Raw genomic sequence first — 23,674 nt, 5'->3', positions numbered from 1 at the left:
GTGGGCAAGTAGCTTAGAACCAGGAAACGGACATAGGATAATTTTTACCCCGTTTTCTATTTTTTATTCCGCGCGGACGGAGTCGCGGGTAAAAGCTAGTTTTATATATATAGATATAGATAGAAGATGCGAATGTTTAACGATATGTTTGTTAGAAGGTATCTCCAGAACGACTAAACGGATCTTGATGTAATTTGAAACAGATGTAGAACATAGTCTGGAAGAACACATAGGCTACTTATTTAACTTTTTTTAATTCCGAGCGGACGGAGTTGGGCGACTGCTAATTTCGACATAATTGACGAAAGCGATTGTTACAAATAATCGTAGTAGGTCCACTGAACCAGTGAGAGAACGACTTGACAAATTCATCGGTCCATCTTCATTAATTTTAACTAAAATTCTCAACTTAACCGTGCGTTTCCACAACTGAAATAATAACGTGAAAACATTAAACATATTAGCGACACAAAATTAATAAACACTCAAGCAAAGCCACGGCTAAAACCTAGTATCAACAAGAGAATCCAGTGATTTATTCGTGTAAAAACCTTTTTAACCCATTCACCTAAATTATGGTAATAATGGTCCGTCGGCTAGCGACGGATTAACAAACTGCCCGCCCCCACTGAGTTATGTCCGTGAAGATTTATACAGAGTGTTGCTTTAATATAGGATGTTACAAGTTTTATACAGTACTAGCAGTTTCCCGTGATTTCCTCCGCACGGTATTATAAAAAAATCTAGTAATAAATAGCCTATGTCACTAAGAGATAGTGAAGCTTTCCAACAGTGAAAGAATTTTTCAAATTGGTTCAGTAGTTTCGCAGCCTATTCAATGCAAGCAAACAAACAATCAAATATCTCTAATATATATAAATCTCGTGTCACAATGTTTGTCCTCAATGGACTCCTAAACCACTTAACCGATTATAATAAAATTCGCACACCATGTGCAGTTCGATCCAACTTGAGAGATAGGATAGTTTAAATCTCAAATTATAGTCGCAATTTTAATTTATTGCTAATTATTTGTCTAATGTTATTATTTGACAGTCACAATTATCTGTTAACTCCAAATGATTCTAACAGATGTCGATACCTTTCGACTGGGTTGAGTAAGTAATCAATAGATGGCGCTGCTATGGTAAATCTACGAACGTGTCAAATAAGCTTATTAACTGCGCGCGGACGGAGTCGCGGGCGACAGCTAGTATTATATATAGATGATGAAGCTTACATTTGAAATGTGCTGCGATTCTTCTTACTAATATTATAAATGCGAAATTATGGATGTTTTTTTTGGATATTTGTTACCGCGTAACCCTGAAACATCTGATAGGATCTAGATGAAATTTATAACAGAAATAGGTTTGACATATGCCACCAACTCTTTTATTGCATGTAGTTTTTTAATACATTTTTGCTACATATTAATACGTGAGGGAAAACTTTGTAGCCTCATTTTACGGAAAATGCGCGAACCGTGTTGACGTAACTAACGTTCATTAACTAGAGAAGAGGTTCATAAACCTATCTAAAAAAAGAAATTGTTAATTCTTAACTATGGTCAACCTTACTTCAATAAGCAACCACTAGTTTAGGTAAACAATCCCCTATTTAAATTTACATTTTGTAATTACAACCGGCACAGATGTATATTATCTTTTGTAACGAAGTTCCTTATCGCGCGTTGTGAAAGGGGGCTAGACGGAAAAAATTCTTACGAAAAGTTGTCACGACACTTTTTGCTATAGTAAGTATGTTAACGACGAATGAGCGCTACTTCACCATGGCAACGACGTGACAATATATAACGAAAATTCATAGAAATAAAATGTACTTCTTGTGAAGACTTAAGTTTTTTATTCATAGAATAAACATTGGTTCACTAATTAATTGGAAGGAACTTCGTTCCATCCGGGTGTCCCAACACACCTCTCAAGTTTTTTTAAATATATTGTATGGTATGCCAATATAATGATTCAGGTGCTACGAAGCACACTGCTACTTTTAAATATTACATCCATATTATCATCCTCTTCATTATCTTTAACTAAAACGAAGACAACAAGCTATCTATATAACTATACGATTAGTAAAATTGTAGAGTCTGTATGCAATCATCAACCGGCCTTTGTCTCTACGAAGTGTAGGCACAATATGTACTATTTTTCCATACGTCTTTATGGGTCATATCTAAATTTACCCCATGTAGCCTTCTCAATTCATTTTTATTAGAGATATCAAAACTATAAAGAAATTTCACTTCAAAAAATCGTATTTCGCAAACATAATGTATTAGTGGTACTTATAACGAAAAACCAATTTTAAAATTTTAGTCTCGTATGTTCGCAAATAAACTTTTGTTCCGGGTAAACTCCGGAACGGCTGGGCCGATTTTGACGAGACTTTGACTGGAAAGTAGTTGATGTATGCAGGAATGTTATTGGCTATTTTTTGCCTGCCTGACAAGAAGTCTTGGGCGACCGCTAGTGTATTACAAGCGTCACCCACACATAGTTATTAGTGTCAACTATTTGTGACACAAAACATTCAAGTAATTTAACTTGAACCGTCGTTAACGGACACATTTTACTTTTAATGTTCGTTGAAGCACGCGCTCTGTTTATATGGTGTGTACGGTTGACAGAAAAAGTTGTGTTTTTAATTTACATTTTTAATTAATAATAGATTTATTGTAGATTTTATCTTGTGAAAAAAATAAATTTAGTTTAGTATTCATAATACTAAATATATGTAAAGTATTATTAGTAATAACGATATTTATATATTTTTTCATATCAAATGAATAATTTAACTTTCATATCTAATTTATCTTTGGATTTAAATTGTTACAAAACACGTACACAGACAAATTGGTATCTGTTTTTTTGCAGACAATGAAAATTCACAATTGATTTATATTTCCTACATGTCAGAATTCATATTCATAAACCTTTACATTTCTTGAGAAGCAAAATATTAAAATAAATTTCGAGAAGTTAAAATTTACTTTTTCTCTTATTTTTTTTGTAAACGCTACAATCTCTGTGCGAGAGCGTTGTGTCGTGTCACATAAAAAGGGTTGAAATTCCATCTCATTTAGGCTTATTTGCTGAATTTTGTTTTATATGAGAATGAGGTATTTGTTGAGGACGGCAAAGTAACTTTCAGTATATGTGACCCTTTGTGAATGTGGGAAGCTAAATTCAAACATATTGTCGAAAAAAGAGGACAGCCACAAATGAAAATATACGTATAGTATAATTCAAAAAATGTGTACATATAACATTATTGAAACTATCATATATATCACATCACATATATCACAATTCAGCATAAAGAAATTTAAAACTTTTAATTATTTTGCAAATCAAAAAGATAATAGCAATTATCACTTTAAGAAACATTCATAATTATGAGATAAAATTATTTACATAGGAGTCATGGTTAAAATATTAAAAGATCCCTTATAAAATTCTCGTGATCAGAATTCTTTAAATAACAAATATAGTACAGTTATTTTCTATTTAATTATAAGAAATGTAACAACTAAATAACACTAGGAAGTGAATCACTGCAGGGTATTTGACATAGAAAGCTTTCCATTCCTCGCAGCAGGCAGAGTACCTCCCGTAGAGCTAGCGTAGCGCTTTTAATTGTACAAGGACGTACATTCCTAATACAAATGATTGATACCATATAAGAAAATAAAGTATTAACACAATATATGCTGAATAAAAATAGTCTCAAAGAATTTAAATTACTTGTTGTTGTTACAATTAAACTATTTTAAGAAATTCGTAGCACTATTACTACGATATACGAAAATTTCGTAGCAAAATTACTATGCTCTACGAATAATTCGTAGCAAAATTACTAAGTTCGAAGAAATTTGCAAAACTCCTAAAGTTTTTATATCGTTTCAGTATGATAAATGAATACGTTTATTTATTAATTAATTAAGAAACGGCTTAACTCACGTTTTGATCGTCCGGTGGCGGCACCGACTAGTTTCGGACCCATCGGGGGTCCATCTTCAGGGCGAGTGTTCAATTCGAGGACTTCGCGGTCGCGTCGCGTCTCGCACTGCGGGCCATAGCGCGTAGCGCGCGGCTCGAGGGGGCGGCGGGCGCGGGGGGCGCGGTGGCCGTTGCGTGCGTCGGCGACGGCGATGTCGACGAGTTCAAAATTGACGAGTCACTGTTGTTGTTAACATTAAACGGGGCGCAAAACGTACTGACGATGTCCGACACGTATTCAACACCATCTTCGTTGTTCTTCTGCTTCGGTCTCAGCAACACGGGCTTGCGGCAAAAGTTACATTGGGGAAACGGGGCGCAACATTAATACCAGGCTCACAGAGCACATTCGTTGCATGCGCAAACTGGACAGCAACACGTCAGCGGTTGCGGAACACGCCCTTACCTCCAACTCTCATTACATTAGGTTTGACCGAGTGAAAGTCTTGGCTCGTGACAAAAACTTCGTGTCACGTAAGTTACTCGAAGCCATTGAAATCCGACGTCGACCTAATTTTAATAGAGATAAGGGTTGGTCTCTGTCTCCGGCGTGGGAACCCGTGTTGCTGAGACCGAAGCAGAAGAACAACGAAGATGGTGTTGAATACGTGTCGGACATCGTCAGTACGTTTTGCGCCCCGTTTAATGTTAACAACAACAGTGACTCGTCAATTTTGAACTCGTCGACATCGCCGTCGCCGACGCACGCAACGGCCACCGCGCCCCCCGCGCCCGCCGCCCCCTCGAGCCGCGCGCTACGCGCTATGGCCCGCAGTGCGAGACGCGACGCGACCGCGAAGTCCTCGAATTGAACACTCGCCCTGAAGATGGACCCCCGATGGGTCCGAAACTAGTCGGTGCCGCCACCGGACGATCAAAACGTGAGTTAAGCCGTTTCTTAATTAATTAATTATGATGTCTCACGAAAGTTTAAACAATTTAACGTTTATTTATATCGATAAATAATTAAAACGACATGAAGCACATCACTATAACTACGAATAAGTTGCTACAATGGCTAAAAGCAAGAAATTCAATTTGTGAAGAATGTATGTAAACCCTTGGGAAAGGGTGACATAACTTTGCAACAAGTGTGCTTCTGTGGTTTTCCACTTCCGCAATAACTAACTTTAACGGTGAAGGGTTAAATGAAATTCCTTGAAGATTGACAAAGTTTTTTTTTGAGATAACATATAGACATTCCAAACTATGAATGTGCAATTTACATTCGCATTGAATAGAATGTTAAATTCCTAAATGAAATGATTAAAATTAACGATTCGAAACATCATCTTGTCACCACCTCACTCATGTAGGGTGGGCGCAAAAGGTTTTATAAACCCTCCATTTAGTCGAGTAAAAAAATTAAAAATACTATGACAGCAAAATGAAATCATTAAAATCATCTTACTGATATGATAAATGATGGATGTTTGTTTGAAAGTATCTCCAGAACGGCTGAACGGATCTTGATGAAATTTGGCACAGATGTAGAACATAGTCTGGAAGAACACAAATGCTACTTATATATTTTTTTATTTCGCACGGACGGTCTCGCGTGCGATAGTTAGTATTAAATAAATAATAATAAACGTAAAAAGGGAATTACCACTTTCATAGAATCTGTAATTAAAAATCTTCTTTTCATGTATTTTTGTAGATAAATTTAAGGTCGAGCTGCTAAGCTGTTCTCATTAAAGTGAAGTTGTTCCAACTTTTTTAATACTTTCTCCCTGCACCTGTACTAACTTCACTCCGCTGAGGTTTTTTCTTTTTTTTGCAAACTTTAGCATCTCCCTTGCCTTTCAACGTTAAACCAGCTCGCTTTTCAAATTTTATAATTGCGCTATATTCGAAATATGTTTAGTTTCTTACATAAAGCAATACTTTCACTATTTAATACATAACAATGGTAGATACCAGCAGCACCATCTGTTGCACAAATTGACCTCGCTTGGTGAAATACCACGACCACACAGAAGACAGGCGTGAAGTGGGAGCAATTCCACTCCACGCTTTTCAATTAAAATAGCAAAAGATTCGGCTGTCATTTGCTACGATGTAGCGATTGCTACGTCCCAGCAACACAACTCGTGACCAAGTGCTACGATTTAGCTAATGCTATAGCGTAGCAAAAGGAACAGTTGTGGAATTCTACGGAATAGCAAAACATATTATTTAGTTGAAGATTGCTACTGTGTTGCAATACAAACAGTAAAAAATTTTACGTCGTAGCGAAATTTAATTTCTACAGCGTAGCAAAAGCTACAATGAATTTTACAACGTAGAAGTCCTACGAAAAGATGCTTTTTAATTCATACCCAACTTCTTATCAACTACAGAGGTCCAACGTATCTTCAAAGGGTTGAGTTGAACAATAGTTTAATATTTCATAGTAAAAGGGCTTTTCGAAGTTACCAAAGTATGCGCAAATTTCAACATAGTTCACCGTTTGATCGGTGATAGTTATGTCGGAAAATAGAAAGATTAAACCTCGTAGAGCGACTTTACTGAAAGTTAGTGCGTTAGTTTTCACTCACTAAAGTTCAAAAACCACTATCAAGTATTCTAGAACTGGGAATCTTTAGTCTGATATTAACTTCGAATATTATTTAAATTTTTTAACAATTTCTAAAGGAACACTATTTTTTTTTTTTTCAATATATGAAATAAGATTTTGTTATTTATTTGCTACATTTTTTTTTAAATTTTGAAACAGGTTTCTAATTTAACTGGCACAATAAAATAATTCTAAAATCTACAATTTGTAGTCTCTCTAAATTTAAAAGGCCAAAAAAATTCAAATCCGAATTTATAAAAATACAACAAATCTAACTTCTTCACAGACGCCGTAGAGTAGTTTTAAATTAATACAAAAAAAACTATTTTGAAATATAAAACAAATTTAAATAAATAAAATAAACAGTGGTTTAAGTGACATAAATTAATCAATAAAAATAAAATAAATAAAATTCAAACTTAGTGCTACTATAAGACGCGAGATGGCGTCTATTTAAATCGATTTTAAATGGTCGAGAAACGTGAGGCGCTGCACAAAATGCTCACAATGTCAACATTAATGATGCCAGCAGCAACCATGACTACGATGACGAACGCAGGACCTATCCCGGTAGCTGCTGCTACCAAACTGGAGCCGAAACTACTGCAGTTGCCTCATCCTGCGCTGATGCAGCAAATACCTCAACAACAGCACCACCATCAGCATCCACATAGCAACAACAAACTTGGTAAGTCTTACATATTTAACTTACTTCATCATCATCTTATCCGACTCAGGGGTCGGCGCACAAGGTTTTATAAACCTTAAAGTTTTGGCTTAATTAATTATTTATTGCCGGCCGCCTGCCTTTCACCAACCCTACGTAAGAATACTTTGGAATTATGTATTCTCACTTGTTATTTATAATATGTAATCTACCAAATTGTTGTCTACTTTCATCTATATGTATTACTTATAATAAAACTAGCTGTTGCCCGCGACTCCTAACAATTATTTAGTAAATTAGTAGTTACGTAGATAAATCTTACTAATATTATAAATACTAAAGTTTGAATGTTTGGATGTTTAGATGTTAACAAGTTACTACAAAACAGCTGTTCGGATCACGATCAAATTTGGAACCAATATAACAGTCTGCAATATAACATAGTCTATGTACTTAGTTTTTTTTTTAATTTCACACAGAGTTGTCTCTGGCGACAGCTGTTCCTTAATGAAAATCTAATCCACGACCATACAATTCGTGGTATTAATGTCAAAACCATAGATGTCATCATAAATGACGGTCGAATAAAAACAGCTACGTTATAACTGCTATGAAGTTATAACAGTATATTCACCTGTCTTATAACGTTGAGCCATAAAATGTTACGACCTATACGCCCTTTAATGTCTCTCGTTGATTTAATGGCCCCAATTTTAAAAAGGTACACAAAACTGTCACCGTTTTATCAGTAGACGAGTTTATTATCTTTGGATAATGGTTTAGGGATAAAGTATATAAAAGGTACTTAAAACTTGAAAGATAATATTTACGATAAGGTAGAGTCTAGATTTTTTTGTTAAGAGAACCTTTTTAAAGTGAATATTGATGAGTTTCTAAACGTAGGTTTAGTAATTTTTTAATTTATGTGCTATGAAAAACTTTCACATCTCTAAACTTTATAATATTAGTTAGCAATTAGATTTTAGTAGATGTTTGAATTCATGAACGTGAAGACAGTGGTAGACGCTACCAACAATAACATCTGTCGCACGAAAGGGCTTGGTCCGGTATACCACGACCACACAGAAGAAACGCCTCAAGTGCGAAGTTATTCCACGTTTCGTCTGATGAGTATGTTTAAGACTCTCATTTAAATTCTATTTTCCTATCCTTTTCTTCGAGCTGAAAGTTTTCGGCATTGTGAATATGGACGGGCGCTGGTCGGAGCGTAGACCCCATCAGTCGACTTCGTTCGAGCTTGACATCGATATTCAATGTGCCTCGGACTATTCGGTGATCGCTCCCAGGTTTAACCGCGTTGATCACTGAGACATCATTGAATATTTGCTTCTTTGTCGACATGATGAAGTCAATCTCATTCTTCGTAACACCGTCTGGAATAGGGGTCAATCTCATTCTTCATGAATAGGGGACGCATAAAAAGGGCAATGTTCTCTTACATTAAAGGTTCAGGCTCAGGGGTTAAGCACTTGACTTGCAATCTGCAGGTCCTGGGTTCGAATCCCGCCATGTACCAATGTGTTTTTCGATTTTCGATTTACATATGTACATTTATCCGACGTTCTTACGGTGAAGGAAAACATCGTGATACAATCTGTCAACCCGCACTAGCCACGCTGCGCCGGCTGACTATGGCCTAACTTAGAGTAGGCTCCGAGCCCCTCGGTGGGGGTTGTATGGTGGTGAAATGATGATGTTGAAAAGTAGGACACGCTATTTCAACTGCGGTTATCAATAGGCAGCGGTAGCTTCGCCATTTCAAGAAAATTCAGATGATTGCTTTCTCGTTTACAACCTTATAATATAAAAAATTAAACCTCACTAAATTAATCTTGATCTTAGGAAAGGTAAGTACGTTTTCTTTTACAAAAATTTAATCGATTGTTAATAACTATACATCGCTTAAGCTTACTTACTAACATTTAATTTACAAAGACAAAAGATATCTTTTTGCAATAATTTTTGATCAGAAAAACACGACAACGAAAAGAAAAATTAATTCGTTTCACCACTAGTGTTTAAACTGGTCACATTTTTACACCTTTTTCTACATTTATTTTAAAGTCGTCAGTCCCTCAACATGGACAATCGTTAGCTGAAGTAAACTAACTGATGCATTAAACTACGGCCACAAAGAGAATTATGCAAACGGGTCACAACTGAAACATGCTACCTGAAGGAGGTATAAGGGAGGTAGGGGAGAAGTGAAGCCACATTTTAAATTCCACTTTAAATGGGTAAGAGTCGAATTTGACTTAACACAGTGCTACTGTGTAGTGAGTCACTTTTATATCACGTTATCGTATAGGTTAAACATTTCTACGATAGTTTATTTATATCACTTGGTTTTTGGAATAAAGCTAAGCGTCCACATGTTGGTTTCGGACCGTCCACTGTATAGGCAGCTATAGTGTCGCCGATGACAGTTCACTTCGTACACAATGAAATGTTAATCTTCGAAACCTAGCGATTTACGCGAAACGAGTTACGCAATACAATATTTTAGAGGTTCCTAATCAGCGCGCGTCACATTTCTATCTGTTCATCGCCAAAATCGCTTGCAACTTGTTTACAACCTAAAATAATTAGTAATATAAATAGAGAAAAGATCTGATAGTTTGTTTGTGTTGAATAGACTCCGAAAGTACTGAACTGATTTGAAAAATTCTTTCACTGTTGGGAAGGCTAGTTGTCGCTCGCGACTCCGTCCGCGCGGAATTAAAGAAAAACGAGTTAAAGAAAAACGTAATAAATAGCCTATGTGTTCTTCCAGACTATGTTCTATGTCTGTGCCAAATTTTATCAAGATCCGTTGAGTCGTTCAGGAGATATCTTCAAACAAACATCCATCCATACTAAATTTAACTTCTATAAAACTTTCGCTTTTATAATATTACGAGTAGTAAGATTTATAAGAAATAATATGTATGAGTATTAAATAAATTTAAGTTATTCATACAAAAAAATCAGAATCGATAAATATACAGTATGCCATGTGATGTGATGGCAACGACGTTATTTAAAATTTTTTGGTAAAAAAAAGTAATCAGACAAAGAAAAAAAAACAATAACCAACTTTCAAAAACGGGCAAACTTAAACATATTACGAAAGCGCTAAAGATAAAAAATAAAATGTTGTTACAATTCGATAAAAAATTTCACTATGCGTGTCGAACTTGCCCCCTTTATCCCGGTATAAACCCTCCCCAATGTGCCCTCCCCTCTTCGGTGTTCCCCCTTACCCTCCTCTCCCCTGGGATGGCCCGGATCATAAATTTCACTAATTATAACTCACTCGCTATGACCTATATTCCCGGACACGTAGCAAGTTAAACATGGACTATTCTGCACTCATAATAAATAATTTTATTAAATATAAGTAAGATTTAATTTGCTTTAACGTGGAAAGAATGAAGTAACATTTTTGGGGCTTTTCTAGCTTAAACAACTGAACCGATTTAGACGAGTGGGATGTCATACGATTTGTATTCTTTCTGAGTGTTATGGGAATACAGTCAGTCAAGTTTTTTTTTGTTTTTAATAAGAAATGCTTGTTGAAAAGAAAATATTCATCGTAAGTGACAGTGGTAGATCCCGCAACAACAATATTTGTTGGGTGCAGGAATTGGCAGGGTCGACCAGTGCAATACCAAAACCACACAGAAGACAGGCGTGAAGTGGAAGCAATTCCGCCTTTCGTCTGATGAGTGTGGTAACGGAGGCCTAATTTTAGTCCTCTTTCTTATTAGAAAAGGATGGGAAGGGAAATTGGATTTGGCGGAAGAGGGGACGCATAGGAAAGAGAAATATCCCCTTTCTGTGGGTCCCCTTCTCCGTTGATTAAAGGTTGGCAACGCATCTGCATTTGCGGATGTCTATGGGCAACGGTCGCCTCGCTATTGCGGCGAATCCAGGTGGCCGTTTGCACGTTTGCCACCTTATGATATAAAAAAAAGTATTTCCCCACCGAAGAACTCGGAGCCTACCCAAGTAATGGGTGACTAGACCATAGTCACCACGCTAGTCCAATGCGAGTTGACTTCACACATATATTTGGATTTCTTCTCAGATATGTGCACGCATCATAATGTTTCCTTAACCGTAAGAAATTCGTATAAATATGTATGACATATGACAATTGAAAAATATGTATCAGACCTGGACGAGTATATTACGGTGCGATCAAGTGCTTAACAAATACGCTACCGATGCTCATGAAAATGTAGGAAAAATTTTATTATTAAAAATACTTATATATAACCGACGAAAAAATGACACATGGTCCATGCCAAAGTCATGATTGTCTTTTTTTGGAACGAAGTTCCTTATCGCGCGTTGTGAAAGGGGGCTAGACGGAAAAAATTCTTACGAAAAGTTGTCACGACACTTTTTGCTATAGTAAGTATGTTAACGACGAATGAGCGCTACTTCACCATGGCAACGACGTGACAATATATAACGAAAATTCATAGAAATAAAATGTACTTCTTGTGAAGACTCAAGTTTTTTATTCATAGAATAAACATTGGTTCCTTCACTAATTAATCGAAAGGAACTTCGTTCCATCCGGGTGTCCCAACACACCTCTCAAGTTTTTTTTTATTTAAGCTAAAATCGTACAATCACTTTTCAAAGTTTTCCAGCTTTTAAGCAACTAAAACAAAATTAACTTAACCCAAACACAAAGTAATGCATCTAAGCTTAAGTAAATTAACTTATAACTTAACATTTATACAAGTTATTTGACCATTCGTGTTTACAGCCTCCCTTCCGTAATCTTTACTTTCCCAATTGGTTTTTAGTGCTATAACATGAAACCCTTTGGCGTATCTACCCCCTAACACAATTAAGAAACTCATTTCCACCCTGAGGGATGAAATTAAATAACACAAACTTAGATTCCTTATCAACAGCTTCGGATATTAGAAAATACAGTTGCGTAATCCAAATAAATGCGCGGTTGAAATTATGATAGTAACTTACAATATACATACATTTGTGTAACGAAAATATTTTACTATTTGTCTATTTACTATTTGTCGCCCGCGACTCCGTCCGCGTGCAATCAAAAAACATAATAAGTATCCTATGTGTTCTTCCAGACTATGTTCTACATCTATGCCAAATTTCATCAAGATCCACGTTGAGCCGTTCTAGAGATACCTTCAAACAAACATCCATCCATCCATCCAAACATTCGCATTTTTAACATTAGTAAGATTTATTTCATGTAATATAAGGATACATTAGTTTTTTTTAACATAATTACAATATTACACACATACACACATACTATAAACAATTTAACAGATTCCTTATTTTACTATCTTACTAATATTATAAATGCGAATGTATAGATGTATGTATGTATGTTTGTTACAAGGTATCTCCGGAACGACTCAACGGACCTTGATGAAATCTGGCACAGATGTAGAAAATAGTCTGGACGAACACATAGGGTCTTATTTTTTTTTATTCCGTGCGGACGAAGTCGCGGGCGACAGCTAGTATTACATAAAATTAAAAATATTATTTGTAAAACAATAGACAACATAAATCTTGGAACATAGATCCGTTATAGGACTGGGAAAAAATGTAAAATAAAATAATATTTGATATAGTCGTAAAATGATAGTCTTTTAATAAATATTACTTTGAAACATTAATATTAATTTTTCTTCTTTTCTTTTAGTAACTTAAGCTAAAATTGCAGAATTAACTGTATCTACGAAAAGGATTTTAAAATATTAAAACAAATTTACATTGCAGAATAACACTTGCAGTAAAAAGGTTAAAATTAAAAAAGGTAGGGTGTGGTTTAGCGTGACAACGACCTATAACCTGATATAACTTGTTACCGCGACATTACGTGACATTTGAATTATTATTGAAACTTAGCCTAGATTACTTCATTTCGTATTGGTAGAGACCGACAAAATTATCTGACCCGGTGAGCATAAGTCAAACTTATGACCTCCAGCGTCTCCTGTCAATGTCAAAATAATGTCACAAAATCCGTTTCTATCTGCAATTTTTTTCTTTTATGTAATTTACTATGTCTATATTTTCTGACAGAACTAACCGCATTAGTAGATTTTGGAACGAAGTTCCTTATCGCGCGTTGTGAAAGGGGGCTAGACGGAAAAAATTCTTACGAAAAATAGGCACGACACTTTTTGCTATAGTAACCATGGCAACGACGTGATTAAACGTGAAAATTCATAGAAATAAAATGTACTTCTTGTGAAGACTTAAGTTTTTTTATTCATAGAATAAACATTGGTTCCTTCACTAATTAATCTAAAGGAACTTCGTTCCATCCGGGTGTCCCTTGACACCTCTCAAGTTTTTTTTTTCTTATCGTTGGTATCTGTGACCAAAATACCTGTATGAAACATATCGTCATCCCTGACTGTCTTTAACAAAACAGTGATAACAATATGTTTTATAAAGGAATTTGGGTCTCAAAAACCTACGATTACCGGTCCAGATAACTTTAACGCACTGTAATATTATTAATTTTTAATCTCAAAAGATAATGAATCTAGAATTAATAATTTTAAAATTAGTTTTATCTATCCGTTTGTAACTTGTACCACAGCCCGGTGGTGTCGCAAAGGATCGGCTAACGAACCGCGAGAGGGGAGCCTATATATAAATTATTATACAGGCTGTTGCAATATTAATACAGTTTTAAATTTTAAATTGCCAACATTTAATTGTCGGCTGGTTTAAAAATTATACTTTGAGATTTTAATTTATATTAATTTTATAACATTCTGTATATGAAATGTTAAATCATTTACTGCCGTACTCAGAATCGTTAATTGGTCATCAACACACCGACCAATACGCGAAAGCGAAACGGATTCGATTTTTTTTATCTATTAATAAAATTGGAAGGTCTGTGTGTTAAATTATAAAAATCATACGCAAACAATATGTATGTAATTTCATAGCATGTAATAAAATTCTGATTTTAAAAATGTTTGTCTAGTCTGTCCACAAACCCGTCATTGTTCCAAGTAATCTCCGAAACGGCTTGACTCATTTTAACGCGACTTTTACTGGAAGATAGCTGATGCATGTGGAAGGCACGTAGGCATTTTTTTTAATTCCACGCTGACGAAGTCACGAGTGATCACAGTGATAGTGATATTATAAATGCTAATGTTTAGATGGATCGATATTTGTTAGAAGGTATCTCCGGAACGGCTCAAAGAATCTTGATAAAATTTGGCACAGATGTAGAATATAGTCTGGAAGAACACATAGGCTATTCATTATGTTTTTTTTTTTAATTCTGCGCGGGCGGAGTCGGCAAAACTTAATAATTAATAAACATGCACTCGACTCTTGAAGACCCCTTCATCGATGTCTTAAACACTGTCACCGACAACTTGTTCCAATCTTTTGCTATACGCACAATGATACGATTCCAATCGTTTCAATATGAGCCAGATGTATGGAAGTTCTATAGATTTAGTACTAAAATAAGGTACTGAATAACCAGTAAGCTACTACACTTATATCGGAAATTCCATCTACCAGAAATATATTTCATCTAAGTTAATGAAATAAACAATGTTTAGTAGTAACAAAACTTCGAAAACTCTACTAAAACGCATTGACTATTTTTACAAAAACGAAACATCTTTCGATAGATACAAAAAAACGATCGTAGCAATAAAATGAAAAATTCACACCCTGTATGTGCGTTTATCCGAATTGCGTAGTAACCTAAACTTATATTACATTAAACTTTATCGTGTAAGCTATAGAGTACAAATTCCTTTGAACTAAACGATTTGCTGACACAACAATTTTCAACTTTAGCAGTTTGAATTCCAAAGCTCTTTTCTTGATGTTGGAATTTAATCTCTATTCTATTGTGATAGGGTAGAGAATCAATTGTTTTTTGCGTGTTTCCGTATTACAGTTTTAAGTGTATTGAGGAACAAAATGTGATACATGGGATAAATGCGTCAGTTGAAACGATCAACTCAAAGAAATGGATACTAGGGGAAGAAAAACCGCTTATGTTCGTATATATTGTTATCTAAAATACTTTGTATACAACATCTGTACATATCACACACATAATAGAGAAGAACGTACTAAAACTATGGCGTGCAAGGTAGCTGTCTTACTCTGTCTTCTATGTTTTATCTTCTGTCCCACTTATGTAACGAAATCAAGCCATGACACGATTCCTGCTTAATAAATATGACCAATATCATCTATCTATCTCTATCTATATATATAAAAGAAAGTCGTGTTAGTTACACCATTTATAACTCAAGAACGGCTGAATCGATTTAACTGAAAATTGGTGGGCAGGTAGCTTAGAACCAGGAAACGGACATAGGATATTTTTTATTCCGCGCGTACGGAGTCGCGGGTAAAAGCTAGTTACTTAATAAATGCGAATGTTTAGATGGATGGTTGTATGTTTGTTTAAAGTTATCTCCGGAACAGCTTAACAGATCTTGATGAAATTTGGAACATATGTAGAACATAATCTGGAAGAACACATAGGCTAGAAAAGTTTTCTAATTCCGCACGGCCGGAGACGCGGGCAACAACAAGTATAATTATAACTACGATGTTTTAAAAAATATTGAGTACAATGGAATTTTGAGATTTTATAATATTCAGAAATTCATTTGAATTTCAAATGGACATAATAACTTTAAATTCAAGAAAACAGTCGAACCTGGATATGCGAGAAACCTCTATAAAAGAGAATTCGCGGTCCCTTGATCTCTCAATTGTCCAGTTTCGACTTTATTAAAAAAAAAACTTGAGAAGTGTGTTGGGACACTTGGATGGAACGAAGTTCCTTTCTATTAATTAGTGAAGGAACCAATGTTTATTCTATGAATAAAAAATTTAAGTCTTCACAAGAAGTACATTTTATTTCTATGAATTTTCGTTATATATTGTCACGTCGTTGCCATGGTGAAGTAGCGCTCATTCGTCGTTAACATACTTACTATAGCAAAAAGTGTCGTGACAACTTTTCGTAAGAATTTTTTCCGTCTAGCCCCCTTTCACAACGCGCGATAAGGAACTTCGTTCCAAAAACATTACGTAAAAGGTGTAGCAATATATTTGTAAGTCTAAAGACTTTGAATACTTGATATTGCACAATACACAAAACACACATTGGTCCTAGCACGAATACATGTGACAAACCTCATCGTATCGTAGTCAACAAAATGTTTACTAAAATTTGTGCAATGCCACAATCGCACGTGAAGTACATCAAAAATCTTAGACTAATTTTGAATTACTTGATGACGACGATACGAAGGTGCTTGTCCTAAATATTCGTGCTAGGCATACATTTTATAAATGTTTAATGTAAAATCTGTTTCCATTGTATTAATAGTTCAAGATAATTAAACTGAATTATGTATCATTGTTAATAAATAATTACGTAATTTCGGCAAATGCTTTGATTATTTATTAATAAGATTTATGTCGTAATGTCAATGTTATTGTTGTTATATATTTAACATAATCAAAGCACAACCTAAATAAGGTAATCATCATCACTTCCGTTTCTTTATCCCACTCACTCACACAATCGTAGATAGACGCACTATAATTTGGTTCTCCAGATCGATCTATCTTTGAAAGGCAATTTTTTTTTATATCAAAAGGTGGCAAACGAGCAAAAAACGACCACCTGAATTCGCTAAAATAGCGAGACGACCGTTGCCCATAGATATCCGCAAATGCAGATGGGTTACCTAACTTTACACAACGGAGATGGAGACGCACAGAAAAAGGATATTTCCCCTTCCTATGCGTCCCCTTTTCTTCCAAATCTAGAATTAAAATTAAGCAGGCACCACACTCATCAGATGAAACACGGAATTGCTTCCACTTCACGCCTGTCTTCTGTGTGGTCGTTGTATTTTACTGGTGCCTCAGAGCTCTACTCTCTTTGCTTCTGTTGCACACTATGGGAAATGCTGACCTCGCCTATAATTTCCTATAAGCTAAGTAACTTAGGCTATCTAGACTAATTACTTATATCATTATACTGAAGGCTTTGTAATACTAATTATGCGATGGCATGCTATTAATTAATTAATAAATAGAAATATTAAACTTTAAGATACATTTCCACTAAATTTTATTACAGTACGAGTATTGTTTTTTTATACGAAATCAATAAACGATTTTGACTTTTGCTTAATTAAGCTATTCTTTATTATTTTGCTTTTTGTGTGTATGTTTAACCAATCTATAAATCTTAATATCAATTGAATAAGTTCAATATGATTTAAATGATGTCATTGTGCAACAAAAATTACGTTATTGTATAATTTATTAATCGATTTAATTTTGATTAAATTTATTTCTTTTTTGATATATAGAGACTTATTTGAGATATTTTAATTTTGATTTAATTTCGATTAAATTAAATGAAAATTATAATATTAGTTTGACCTAAGACACAAAGGTTGTCTAGCAGAGATCGCTGCTTAGCATTAACACTGCCTTTTGTGAAAATCCTGTTGTACTTTCTTTTTTTGTAATTCCATGATAGTGCACAATAAAGTATATTTGTATTTGTATAATTCTAAATCAAAATATAGCCAGTAATTTACTAACGCATATCGTAGAAACATACAGATACTAGGTCATTGAAGAATGTTTATTTTTTAACAAAAGAACAGTTGCTTGCGACTTCGTCCGCGCAGAATTAAAAAATAAAGTAAAAAAATGTCACCAGCTAGCTATTCTACCTACCCAATAGTGAAAGGTTTTTTTTCTAATCCCTTCAAAAGTTTCAGCGCCTTTTCAATGCAAATAAACAAACTAAAAAATCTTTATTCTTTATAATATTCGAATAGATTTAACTTCATCATCAGCTCACTAAACGTCCCCACTGATGGGCTCGGAGCCTACCTTAAAGAAGGGGTGACTAGGCCATAGTCAACCACGCTGGCCCAGTGCGGGTTGACTTCACTCATATCATTGAATTTCTTCTCAGATATGTGCAGCAACACGATGTTTTCCTTCACAGTAAGAACATCAGATAAATGTACATATGTAAATCGATCACATTGATACATGGCGGGATTTGAACCCAGGACATGTAGATTGCAACTCAAGTGCTTAACACCTGAGCCATCGACGCTTTCGATTTAACTTCAGAATTAACTTCAATTGAGTGAAAATTATACAGATTTTAGGTAATATACTATTTTGATGAAAAAACTCAATAGTCAGGGATTTCTCTCGATTCGTAGTAACCCGATAAAAATAATTATTGAATATGAATATCACCCGACGGTTGACTATTACTCTCCTCCATTCAATTCTTTATAATTTTCATGCAGACGTTGGAAATCTTTTCAATGATGCTTGAAATTAAAATTTTATACTTTTGAAAGATGAACGAATATTTTATATTGTTCTAGTTTCTTTAAAATGTTCAGTGAAATCGGTTAAATTGAATGTACGTCTTTAAATCTTAGAAAACAAAGCTTTTCATGACTTCTGATTCGCTAATGCTTTAAATTAAAAATTAATTAACCAATGTATTGTTTAAAATAGTAATCCATTGTTTAGTAATCTATCGAATCGTTTTTTTATTTTTTTTTATATCATAAGTTAGCAAATGACCTAGCTGTCAGCTGAATTCACTGAAATAGTGAAGCGACCGCCGCCCATAGACATCCGCAATTGCAGATGCGTTGACTACCTTTAATCAACGGAGAAAGGGACGCACAAAATACCCATTCCTATGCTTCGCCTACTCCGACAAATCCACTTCCCCTTCCCTCTTCTTTCCATATAAGAAAAGGGTGGGAAGTGAAAGCGGACTAAGATTAGACCTCCGGCACCATACTCATCAGACGAAAGGCGGAATTTCTTGCACTTCACGCCTAACTTCTGTGAGATCATGGTATTTCACCGGGTGAGCCGACCCATTCGTACAACAGAGAAACTGAGAAACAAAGAAATTCAAAGATGTGAGAAGTCGAGAAAACCACATTGGGTTAGCGTAATTAACACCTAGTGTAGGCTCCAAGTCCTTCGACATTTAAACTGTTGAAGATATTGGTTTCAGTCGTAAGTCACATCTCTAATCTATCGATACCGAAAGACACAACACTATTTGACTTCCAGCGACTAACACAAGGGCGTCAAAGTGTGCGGAAAAATCGGGTCATTTGTTGCTTACTTTTGCCTTTTATCTTGTTACAGTCTCCCGCCCTGATTTGGCCTCTTGTGTGATGCTTGTTAATGATCTCCTATTATTTTAAAACGTAGTTGTTAATCCTGACATTGTTAAATGAAACATTTAAGTTGGACTCTTAAATTAAAGTAAATTAAAATTTTATTTAAGTATTTATATGTATACTAACTGTCATCCGCAATTTCGTCCGCGCGGAATTAAAAATAAACTTAATAAGTAATCTATGTCTAGACTAGATTATGTTCTACATCTGTGACAAATTTCATTAAGATCCGTTGAGCCGTTTCGAAAATAAGTTCAAACAAACATCCATCCATCCAACTAAACTTTCGCATCTATATATATAAAAGAAAGTTGTGTTAGTTACACCATTTATAACTCAAGAACGGCTGAATCTATTTGACTGAAATTTGGTGGGCAGGTAGCTTAGAACCAGGAAAAGGACATAGGATAATTTTTAACCCGTTTTCCATTTTTTTTATTCCGCGCGGACGGAGTCGCGGGTAAAAGCTAGTTTATAATATTAGTAAGATGTAAATTTGAATCTTAAAAAATACCTGAAGGGTCAAACAATAGGTCAAGGTAATGTCTGTTTTATTAATCTCATAATAGTTAATTTGTCGTGGTTTCTAGATTTTTTATATTACGAGTATAAGGGTGGGTAACGTGAAAACGTCCACATGAATTCGCTGAAGTATAGCGTTATAATGCAGATGCGTTGCCTAGCTTTAATGAACAGAGGAGGAAACGCACGAGAATATTTCTACATCGTATAAAATACACACAATGGAGAAATATTCTCTCCTCCATCAAATCCTCTTCTCATCCACTCCTTATAAGGAAAGAGTAGGGAAGAAAAGAGATATTACTAGACTGACATTTCTTTCAGAAATCGATCGTATAGTCCAACAAGGATGTCTGATCCGGTTGACATATGTCAAATTATATTTAACCAGCTCACTAGTGCCCTCCTCACAGATGTCAAAGATCCCTGTCGTACCGTAGCTGTCTTGTTATGTTTTTCCTTGTCTGTCATTTTCTTTAGCTAAAATTGTTTAATATATTGAAACGAAGTTCCTTATCGCGCGGTGTGAAAGGGGGCTAGACGGAAAAAATTCTTACGAAAAGTTGTCACGACACTTTTTGCTATAGTAAGTATGTTAACGACGAATGAGCGCTACTTCACCATGGCAACGACGTGACAATATATAACGAAAATTCATTGAAATAAAATGTACTTCTTGTGAAGTTTTTTATTCATAGAATAAACATTGGTTCCTTCACTAATTAATAGAAAGGTACTTCGTTCCATCCGGGTGTCCCTTGACACCTCTCAAGTTTTTTTTTTCTTATAAATTTGTCGCACAACATGTTTAAAACGAGAATCAAATTCACTTCATACCTTGATATTTGAAATTACAAACAAACAGACACATTTACTAACAACAAGCAACGTCAGTTCTACCCCATTTGAACCGACGCCAATCTCTATAAGGGTGGGGAAACTTTTCTTTAGACGTAGAAATATTCACCGGATACATTATTTGGGGCATGGGCATTAAAAAAACAAACAAAGCCTACTTTCAGGGCAAGAGAAACTGAAAAAAAAAACAACGTATACTTTGGCAAGCTCTCGTTTTGACAATCATCAAGTCACAAGCGAAAGCGATTTCTATTTAAAATTAAAAAAATACATATTAAAATAAAAGTTTTACCAACCACCATTGGGAAAGAGTAGTTGACTATGGCATAGTCATTCTAACTCGGGTTGGCTCCGATCCTCTCATTGGGGACAATATTATATCGAGCTGACAACGAACTTTTACAAACATTCAGGCGTTTGAATTAATACTAATTACTTGACACTGCCAAAAATCATGTATGTAAAATAATATATACTCATAGCTCGCGTTAAATAAATATAAAGAGCTAGCTTTTACCCGCGACTCCGTCCGCGCGGAATTAAAAATAGAAAACTGGGTAAAAATTATCCTATGTCCGTTTCCTGGTTCTAAGCTACCTACTTTCAGTCAAATCGATTCAGCCGTTCTTGAGTTATAAATAGTGTAACTAACACGACTTTCTTTTATATATATAGATATTTTTTCTCCAGATCATTTGTCTATGGAAAACCAAGACAATGTTAGGTTTATGTACATTTCGTCAAAATCAATCAATAAGTTAAATTATAAATTATATATGTTAAATATTCATTATGAATGCGAAATTTTAGATGAATTGATGAATGGATCTTTGTTAGCAAATTGCTCTCAACCAGCTAAACCGATAAGCAAAATTTGGACATTTAGAAATTTGGTTTAATGTTTGGTTTTTTAATTCTCGTGAACGAAGTTGCAGGCAAAAGCTAGTCTTATAAATATATATTGTACGAAGAAACTTTTAACAGTTAATATTTTAAAAGTTGATAAACATTGTCTTTTAGTGAAGGCAAATTGTATAAAAGTTACGGCATCAAATTCTTTAGCGGCAGCTGAAATCAGTGAATTTTTACGTAAGTAGTTTTTCATTAGATTAACGCACAAAGAAAAAAATATGTTTATAAGAAGGGTAAAGATACTAAACCCATAAATCTTTACCCAAATCGGATCACTTCAACAAGTATTTCCACCTAATTTGTTCCCGCTAAAGCTTGTCTATTGGACCGTAAGCGGGGATCGCGTATGCTTCAGTGACGAAAAAGAAAGGCGTAATTGAAATATTTGGCCTCTAGTATAGGGTTGCAAACTTTGACCCGAATTCTTCGAGTTCGCACATGCATTTTTGAATAAAATATGGATGGATTGTATGGATATGCGTAAGAAGGTAGTGAATTCAGTTATGTCGGTTGATATAGATGTATCGAGAGGTACCATACTATACCGACACTCCTTAGGAAAAAAGGCTGGGTATTGATGTAGTGCTTATTCAGGTTCTAGGTTTGACATCTCATCACCAACATCGATCGGTGGGACTGGAGTTATTCGATATTTCTTTCGTCACTAATGATTTTTGTTAATGATTGACGAATTACTGGTCGTCGCGTTAGCAGCCCTAATTGTTTGGAAGGTATTTAGGAATAGCTTGAATCTATTATTATTAGTTTGAGAAAAATCTCCTTGTAAATATCTATGAGAAGTAATTGAATTGATATACATTGCTATTTATATTTGAAAGGAGTTTCGATGCGGACACTTGTTTAGCAGTTTTTTTTTTTCCTTAAGAGTATACAAGTACTAGTTATCGACGGCGACTCCATTGGTGATGAATTAAAAAAACTTAATTAGTAGCAGCCAATATATGAAGCTGTTCCGGAGATAACTTCTAACAAACATCCATTCATACATAAATCAAACTTTCGCATTTATAATATTAGTATGATTGACATGTTTAATAGAAGGTATAGGTTAAAAAAAATCAATCGTTTGAGAAAAATCTCCTTGCAAAGATATATAAGAAGTAATTCAAATAATACACATTGCTACTTTTTTTTGTAAAGCGTTTCGGTTCGAACACTTCTTTAGCAGTTCTTTATTAAAAAAGATTAAGTATTTACATGTTTTATAGATGGAATAGATTTTTTAAATTTTTAGTCTTAATTTAGCATGAAGTTATTGTAGAATTAATGTAACAATTTTTGACATTAATAATGTTTCTGCAATAATGCTTTAATATTTTCTTTCCTTAAAATTATATCAGATTAGACAAATATTTTAATGGAGAATAAAGAATGTTTTAAAAAGAAGTAATTACAGTCCTCGGAAAAAAGGCTGTCAGGGGATTTAGGGATGAGTCAAGGAGTTAATGGATAATACATTAAATTTGAATAACAGAGTATTTCTTATTTAAATACTATTATAATGTATTATGAAATATTTGCTGAAAGAAATAACACGAGAATTATGGATGAATGAATTCATAGATTTAATTTAGACCAGAGATTCCCAACCTTTTTTCACCTCGAAAATTTTACTTGTACTGTTTTTTTCGTTGTACCCTTACTACATTGCTTCTTCAACTTTCGAACCCTCATTTTTATTACCAGCTGTCATACAAGGACCTCTATGGGTCCCAGTGTGTCCACTTGAATCGTTTTGGCAATCATTAGTTAAGCCGCTTTTTTAACACCAAGTTAAAAATTGGCGTACGTTCGTCCAGCGCTCAAATATCAACACTGCACG

At 34.7% G+C, this 23,674-nt stretch overlaps 1 protein-coding gene across 1 annotated transcript in view; it reads left to right on the top strand.

Moving 5' to 3' along the window:
- Positions 1–6,989: 6,989 nt before the first annotated feature.
- Positions 6,990–23,674, top strand: part of LOC106716999 (nucleolysin TIA-1) — a 37,212-nt gene continuing 20,527 nt past the window's right edge. The window contains exon 1 of the mRNA XM_045685372.1: positions 6,990–7,273. Within this exon, the coding sequence (XP_045541328.1) occupies positions 7,054–7,273 (220 nt within the window). The 5' untranslated portion in view covers positions 6,990–7,053. The remainder of the gene's footprint in view (positions 7,274–23,674) is intronic.

This window comes from Papilio machaon, chromosome 29 (assembly GCF_912999745.1).
Source record: "Papilio machaon chromosome 29, ilPapMach1.1, whole genome shotgun sequence".
Taxonomy (NCBI): Eukaryota; Metazoa; Arthropoda; class Insecta; order Lepidoptera; family Papilionidae; genus Papilio; species Papilio machaon.
This window is presented reverse-complemented; position numbering and strand designations above follow the sequence as displayed.